Source organism: Loxodonta africana, chromosome 2 (assembly GCF_030014295.1).
Source record: "Loxodonta africana isolate mLoxAfr1 chromosome 2, mLoxAfr1.hap2, whole genome shotgun sequence".
Lineage (NCBI taxonomy): Eukaryota > Metazoa > Chordata > Mammalia > Proboscidea > Elephantidae > Loxodonta > Loxodonta africana.
In genome coordinates this window covers 225,157,168-225,165,436 of record NC_087343.1, presented here as the reverse complement: position 1 = coordinate 225,165,436, position 8,269 = coordinate 225,157,168, and the positions used below count along the sequence as shown (strand labels likewise).

General features: G+C 51.3%; 1 protein-coding gene across 4 annotated transcripts in view; it reads right to left on the bottom strand.

The window, feature by feature from the left end:
• Positions 1-319: 319 nt before the first annotated feature.
• The window catches only part of RRP1B (ribosomal RNA processing 1B), a 30,738-nt gene continuing 22,788 nt past the window's right edge, over positions 320-8,269 (bottom strand). For all 4 annotated transcript variants that reach the window (XM_003419033.4, XM_010598673.3, XM_064279516.1 and 1 more), the window contains 3 exons: positions 5,130-5,288; positions 4,059-4,122; positions 320-3,039 (listed from right to left, as the gene is read on the bottom strand). In XM_003419033.4, the coding sequence (XP_003419081.2) occupies positions 2,846-3,039; positions 4,059-4,122; positions 5,130-5,288 (417 nt within the window). In that variant the 3' untranslated portion in view covers positions 320-2,845. The remainder of the gene's footprint in view (positions 3,040-4,058; positions 4,123-5,129; positions 5,289-8,269) is intronic.

The following is an 8,269-nucleotide window of genomic DNA, read 5'->3' as shown; positions in this document are numbered from 1 at the left end:
AGATTTGTTTTTATTGGACTTGGCTTTGACAAGGTACTGACAAATGCTGCAGACACTAATACAAAGTGATAGTCAACAAACAGTCCTTGCCCGCAGTCAGCAAAGTTCAGAGAAAACACATACAAAAGTGAAAAGTATTCTTTCCAACACTGACAATAGCTTCCGTATTTTCTTCATACTTTGTGCTTTCAGTTTAGTAAAAGTTAAAAAGGATAATAAATTTGTAAAGTCTGATGCCAAAGTGTACAAAATTGACCAGACCTATTTGGGTAGGGGAAGTTATCATTTTACAAAACACTATGATTTAAGATCAGCAGTATTATTACTTTTTTTTTTTTTTTACTTTTAAGTACCTCTGGCAATTTTACCCAGGAAAATAACATGCATCAACAAATAGGAAAACTGGTTTTCTAAATGGGTTTTCTTTATGTGCCGTATTTCCTATTGTGTGTGTATGTAATGAAAAAAAAAAAAATGCTTTTCTTCCTCTGTTGCCAAAATTTAGGCATTGACAAAATAAGTCGCAGAAAATCTATTCAACTTACCAACATGGAGTAAGTGAAGACAAAGAGAAGAACAAACAGAATCCAAGCACAGTCATCCTGGATAAAAATTCACAGGCACAATTTTATAGGAGGCGTGTATTCATAGGACATTCCACTGGTACCTCAGAATAGACAGATGATACGTAAACGCTATGCGGATAAGTTCCCACAACGGTCCGGAGAACAAACATGCCATTTTTACCCTAGAGTGTCTTGCTAAGACAACGTTGTTGGGTTACATGGCACCTTTAGATACATGATTCATTTTTAAAGCTGAAATAAAAATCATTAGAAAAATAATTTGACGAAGAATAATGAAGCATTTCTTTAAAACACAAAGTTAAGAATATTTTTGAGGACGCAAATCTCATCTTTTCAATACATCAGTTTTGGTTTTGAATGCGATTTAAGTCTCGTATCAAATGCAGCACACTTAGAACCATGCAGCCACCGCTACGAAGCTCAGTTGTACAGGAAACTTCCCATTACAATGGATGTTCAACACCACAATGGTACCTACTTCTGTCACAGGCAAAGATCAAAGTCAACACTTTTGTCTTACACCCCCTGGTCTCTGTCAGGAGTCAACCCACCCTTTGCCAGCTAACCTGTTGCTGTCGAGTCGACTCCGACTCACCGCGACCCTACAGGACAGAGGAGAACTACCTCATAGGGTTTCCAAGGAGCAGGTGGTGGATTTGAACCGCCAACCTTCCGGTTAGCAGCCATAGCTCTCAACCACTGCGCCAAACTACGTGGTCAGTATTCACTGATGAAGCCCTACCCTGATTAAGTTAATCAGTGAAACCAAAGTCAACCAATGAGGCCCTGCCTTTTAGCGGGCCTCCCTGTTGTCCACTGCTGAGGTACTGCTAGGGGCCCTGGTGGCCCACCTGGGGAGCAGCAGCAGCGAGGGGGACTGGCCTGGGTTTGGTGTGTTGTGGGGAAGGTGGGGAGGCGGCTTGAATTTCCAGATCCCTGAGCAGAGAGCTGGCTGGGAAAGCACGGAGCACCTGTGCCCTGTGCCAGGATTTACCTCTAGAATTTTTTATTGTGCAAACCACCGAGAAAGAGCCTTGGGCTTCAGGGACTTCCCTTAGTGACCCTCGAGCTGGGTTCGGATGTGCCTCTTACTGGTCACTTCGGTCCAAGCTTTCCTTAAATGAGATACATTCTTGAGTAAGCTCTGCTTTACATCACGCTTCCATCTCACCAACCAAAGTCTGCGCGTCTTCCCAGCCCTGCTTCTTGTTCTTAACTAAAAGTAGAAAAACCTTATAAAACTTTGTTGGCGCAAGCCTCAGTATTTTAGATAAAAGGTAATAGCTATGAACAAATAAATAATGACATAAAACTCCACGGACAGAAAATCAACATGCACAGAAAATTCTTATGGGCTGCCAATTTCCAGACGCTGTTGCCATGCCTCGAGAGGACTTAGTTTTAACCCAAGACAGGAAAGAGACTTTTGATGATGTGGGTCCTTCAGGCCCCTGGTTCAAGTGCGAACGTATGAAGGAGAAAGTGGAGTCCCAACTTGGAAGAATGAGTGAGCTTGACTCAAGACCATTGCCAACCTCAGCGGAGGGGCTCGGGGCCCAGGACCTGCTGCTGGCCCTCCTTGTGAAGACACTTTGGGCTTGCCATAGAGGTAGGAAAGTAGGGAGGGAAACAGGGAAGAGGTGGAGAACAAAGAGCCCGAGGACTGAGGCTCCCCCGTGTGACCCCCAGCTGATCACAAGTAGAAACTACGGTATTGCTGATTGGCTAAGAAGAATCGTCCCCATCAGTAAGCTGCCGAAGACCCGCCGAGCACAAAGCCCTTCATGCTTTTTAGAAGTAGCACTATTAGACAGACTAAAGAGAGCCAGGAAACCAACTGGCTTGGAAAACATGGAAACAAGGACCCAAGCTCCACATACGCTGTGAGCCCACTGACCGGGAGATGACATTCCATGCTTCAACGGTGCTGACGACGCTCGTTTATTGAAAGGTACGGGTCAGTGCGCTCTCCTCAGCTCCGCTCACCTGGGGCAGTCACGGTCGCGAGTCCTGCGCTCGTGGTAACCGCTGGGGCTGCCCATGCGGGAAACCCTGGCCAGCTGGACCTTGGCATGGGCACTTCCTGGCCTCGGCGACAGGGTGGGGCAATGGTGGGTGCCAGCTCACAGTATGGCCCTTCTGTGTACAGTTTATGGGAAGTTATAAAACAATAAAAAAAAGGACGCACGTTTTAAAAGTTATAATTTACAGCATATTCTGTACAAAAGCAGTCTTGAAAAAGGAGTCCTGCTGTTCTGTCAGAAGAAATCCATGGCGGTTGGTCTCCTCTTTGGAGGGGTGGCCAGCACCTTCCTGGGTGCCAAGGGAGTGCTGGAGGGAGAGCTCGTGGGGGTCTTCAGCACCCCATGGAGGGGCCTCTGCTCAGGGTTGAAGGCGACTCGGGAGGGGCCCGTGGGACTGACCAAGATGCTCTTGTCTGTCTTCTTGAACTCTGCCCCAGATGGAAATAAGGCCCCATATTAACCAGGTGACTTGTCTGTGCAGCCGGCCTAGCGCGTCCCCTGGGGCTGGGTCTCGTGTGGCAGTGACCTGCCACCACTCCCACTCACTCCTGAGAACTTTGGGAACTTCAAGTAGGGGAAAACCCCACAGGAATCAGTTACTTCCTCAAGGAATCGGCCCTGAGGGCCTAAAAGGTCCCGAGGCTCATCCCTAACAGATTCTGGGGAGCCCCCAGGGGTGTCCGTCCTGAAAGGACAAACTTTTGGGGAGACGGGTTTAAGGAACATGGACAATTATTAGTAACCCCAGAATAAAGAGGCTGCAGGAGTCTTATCTCAGGGGATCTGGCTCCCCCATCTTCTCCAGCTATAAAGACCAGGCTTCAGTGGCCCAGATGGGGGCTGAGCATATCAGGTCCTGGCCAGACAGCACCTCTGCACACCTGTACGCAGGCACGCCCATGCACACACACAGGTATGTGGGCATGCCCATGCCCGCGCACACACACACACAGGCATGCCCTTGCACGCACATGTGCACGCACACACGTACGCAGGCACACCCATGCACATGCATGCGCGTTTACTTGTGGTCCCTAAAAGTGGCCAGGTCTTAAAAGTTCATCATATACTTTAATCCCCTTCTTCCCTCAGGCAGCAGGTAGTTCCTCTCAGCCAAGAGGCAGCTACACCTGACAGACAGACCATTAACATCTCAGCTGGCCTCTCTGTGTGATGGCCTGTTCTCGGAAGATGGCTTTTCACATCACCTTTTACAGACAGCCTCCCTCAAGGGGTCCCCATATACTCCTCACCCACCTGGGCCCCCAGTGACAGCTCACTTCTGACTCAGGAGCTGGTAGGGGCTTGGAGTTCCTCAGACACCCAGAACTCCACGGCTGCCTGCCTCATGGGTGGTGCCTGCCCTCGAGGGGCCTCCAAGCCCCTCGGCCATGAGAAGAGCCTGTGCTCCTGATGAAACGCCTCCTAACGCAAACACCACACTCACCTGCAGTCATGTTTCTGTTAAGCCCAAAGGTGACCTTCTTGGAGCTGGACGGGGTTTTGTTTAACTGCAGAGGAGGAACAACAATAGGGGTAAAACAGATGAAACTGAGGTGCTGTGAATGCTCTGTGGTGACTTAGATTCTCCCGGGAGAACTCACGGGATACCTGCTGGCCCAGGAGAGAGAGAGACGCGTTCATCACTCGTTTACTAACCACACACCCAGCACAAATGCCAATGGGCCCACTGTTGCCTTCTGCTCAGTCAGGGACGGTGGTGCCACAGCTGGACGCTGATCCTGCCTCCACAGGTCCCTCAACCCCGCAGCATCAAGTGGTTTCCTGTGCACGTGGGACCCCCCGGCGACCCTGGGAGCTGTTCTGGTCACTGTGCAGTCAGTCACCTGCCCGGTCACCGACCTCTTGGTTCCCTACCTGTGCTGCCAGTGAGGACACAGCACACTCACGGTGGCTGAAGCCTTGAATAACAGGCAAAGTCCATCGCTGAAAACTGTCAGGATACACTTTAATAACTCTCATGCATTTCCTCCCAAAGGATTAAGTTTGGACTTGGCCCCTGGAAATAGCTCCGACCCTTCACTGCTACCCACCATGTCCCCTCGGCAGCACCTCCTCCTCGCCCAATTCACGCAGACAGGCTCTCTAGGGCCTTCCTCCCTCTTCTACACTTTTTCTCCAGGTTTCACCTGTTCCCACAGCATCCGTCCGTGGTCAGGAGTCTGCACCTCCACGTGCCCTTCACTGTGGATCCTGTAGCGGCTGCACCTGACCACCCAGAAATGTCTTGACCTGACTGCAAGGCTGAGAACGCGGCCCCAGAGCCAGCCTGGCCTCCTGCCACCCTAGTGTGGCCTGGCACAGGGGACCTGACCCCTGGACAGGACCCAGAGGCCACGGGGTCTGCCAAGAGTGCAATGGTTTTAGAAGCATTGGTGATGCCCAGGCCAGCATCTAGGCCCTGCCTGCTCGCGCCCCTGTGCCCGCCCGTGTCGGGGAGCAGGGGCAGGCTTTAGTGTCACTCAGGTTCTGCAGACACCATGGAACCCGGACGTACCTGGACAGCGGGGCTCAGAAGGGAGATGGGAGCAGTGCTTTTGGTCTTCCTGAAGAACAAGGGCTTTGGTAAGAAGGGGGTGTCAAACTTCACAAAGTCGTTTTCCACCCTCAGCTTCTTCTTCTTCTTCTTCAAGGGGCTGACTGAGCCACTGTTTCCCTATGGAGCAAGTGGAGAGAAGCAGAAACAGAGAGGTCACACCACAGGGCCACCTCCACTGCCACATCATACACACATGAAGTAAAACTGGAGCGAAAACGAGGTGCAGATGTGGCTGAGAGGCCAAGTCCCAGGCCCCAGTACACTTAGGCTGAGACCCAGGCCCTAAGATGAGACAACCCCACGCCACACGGCCTCCTGTACAGGGTTTGCCCAGACGGCTTTACTCAGCAGAGTTCCCTCATGAGGCAAGCCCTTCTTCATGATGGCACCATGTCCACATGAACCCAGAGGCTTCCTGTCTTCCCAAAACATGAGCCCATTTCCTTCTGATCAAAGACAAACGAAACAAAACAAGCCCATTGCTATCTAGTCAATTCTGCCTCATGGCGACCCCATGGGTTACAGAGTAGAACTACTCCATAGGATTTTCTTGGCTTTGACCTTATGGAAGCAGATCACTAGGCCCTTCTTCTGTGGTACTACTGGGTGGATTTGAACCTCCACCTTTAGGTTAGTAGGCAAGTGCCAACTGTTTGCACCCACCCCCCACCCCGGGGCCTGATCAAAGTCTGGCCTGAGAGAACGAGCTGATGTCCCAGACTTGTTCTGTAGGTCCACTGCAGGCAGACACACAGCACTTACTGGGCCTACAAACTGACAACAACCCACAGACTTGCTCTTGGTTTGGGGCCCACAGGTCTGGGAAACCTAATGCTGTTTGTCTAACTGGTGGTTTGGGCAAGTCCTTGTGTTCCTGGCTTGGAGGTATCTGCTGTGGTCCCTCAGTAGACACCATGGTGCCCCCAGGAAGGACAGCCCAGGAGCCGTCTCTGGCACTTCTCCCCCTCTGCCTTTGGAGACGCACAAAATACAGCTCCTTGTTTTGAGGAGGGCAGCCCTGACCCCATGCCTTTCTGTAGTGACTGTCCCAATCTTCTAAGGCTGCCAGTGGCCTGGAAGATGAGACGTGAAGATGGACATTTCTCTGATGTTCTCAATGAAGAGTGTCCAATGATTACGGAAGGAGGGCAGAGGGCAGCCAGGAAGAGGCAAGGGTGACTGTGCTGGGCTTCAGGGAGTGTCTGTTTTCATTTTTCAAATGGTCTCCTGGCCTTTTCTTTAAAGTGCTAGAGTATTAGATGCTTGTAAACAGCTCACATGCAAACACTCATGCAGGTGTGTGTACATACAAAGACGTAGGAGTTCAAATGTAGGGCTTCTGGGATTCTCACGAGCAAACGACACAGTGACTGGCCTTGAAGCCAACTTGAGGCCCTAGCACGAGCTGCTTCCTGGCCATGAGAACAGCCATCTGGGGACGGAGGAGTGGCTGAGCATCACCTGGACAGAACAGTATAGGAGTCTCCCTCCTCCATCTTCCTGTGTGGGCCAGGGACCTGGGTTAGTGCCCGGCCACAGACAGGTGCACTGAGAGCCCAGGAAGGACTCCTGGCAAAGAGCAGAGGGAGCCCAGGAAGCTTGTCCCCAAGTCATCCCCTCCTTGTCACATGGCATGAGGCTAAGCAGACAGAACCTCTGTGGACAGAAGGCAGGGCCCGGAGCCCCTGCATGTCAGAACAGGGAGGACAGCCCCTGGAGGGAACCTGGTCTGGTGGTGACCTGGGGTGGCGGACATGTGGTCTGCTCAGGAATCTTGTGAGAAGCAGAACAGAGCAGGCTCTTGGCTTTACCTTGGGCCTGAAGTCCAGGAGCTCTGGCAGGGGGCCTGGACTCTAGTTTTACCCCACCCCTGACCCTGGTGCTTCTGATGGGCAACCAGGCCTGGAAATAACTCATTTTCCCCTTGACCAACACCTACAGCCTGCCTTCTCCTTCCAGGTGCCGTTTCAAATGCCAGAAGGTTCTGGGGTGTGGTGGAGGAAGAGAGGCAGGCAAAGGGGAGGTGCGATGGAGCTGCTGGATATATGTCTGCTCTGGAGGGGCCTCTCTCAGAGGCTGGACAAACTGATGCAGTGGGCTCCACAGGGGCTGGTGGGCTGCCTCGAAGCACAGAATTCCAGCACAGGAATGGGCAGAGCCTGGGGCATCGTGGGGCCAGCATTACACAGGGCCTTTTAGGTCCAGGTAAGGAGTCTGGAAAGAGCTTTCCCCACCCCCTGGGAAATCACTGGAGGGTTAAGAGCAACAGAATCAGAATCAAGACAAAGAAAATGAACCCTAGAGACATTAAGTGACTTGATAAAGGCCACAAAGCTAGTTAGAGAAAAACCTAAGATTAGAAACAAATTTCCTGAATTCTAGTTTAGTATTCTGATTTCCCTAGTTGAGTCTTTTTACTGACCGTACACTAACTCAACTAACTATTCAGGCCTGAGACCAGCATTTAACCAAGTCGACAGAAACCAAATCACACCAAACGTGTTGCTGTCGAGTCGATACTGACTCACAGTGATTCTACAGGACAGAGCAGAACTGCCCCTTAGAGTTTCCAAGGAGTGCCTGGTGGATTTGAATTGCCGACCTTTTGGTCAGCAACTGTAGCTCTTAACCACTGCGCCACCAGGGTTTCCAAGTCGACACAAGTTTCCTTAACGAAAGGCTGGATGTCTTGACTGCTGCAATGTAGGATGTGTGGCTACAAGCATAGACCAGGGTCGGCACGCTGTTTTTGTAAATGGCAGAGAGGAAACACTCTTGGCTCTGCGGGCCGGTTTGCCAGCCCTGGTATACAAGCACATGCTACATCTAGAGGTGAGGGTGGGAAAAGACCGACCCCATTTACAGCTGGTGCAAGAGATTCAAGTGGAAACAAAGTCTTCTCATCGACAAGATAAGCAAGACAGGAGCATTTTGGGCTTTCTCTTTGCAAAGTGGCCCAGGACTGGCCGTCAGCTAACACAGAGAATGAGATCAGCATGTGGTGGAGATGCAGTTGGCCTGTCCCATACCACAGAGCCGCACTGCCTGCCTGGCCCATGGGAGCATCACCCACAGCCTGATGCCTCCTGTCCACTGCA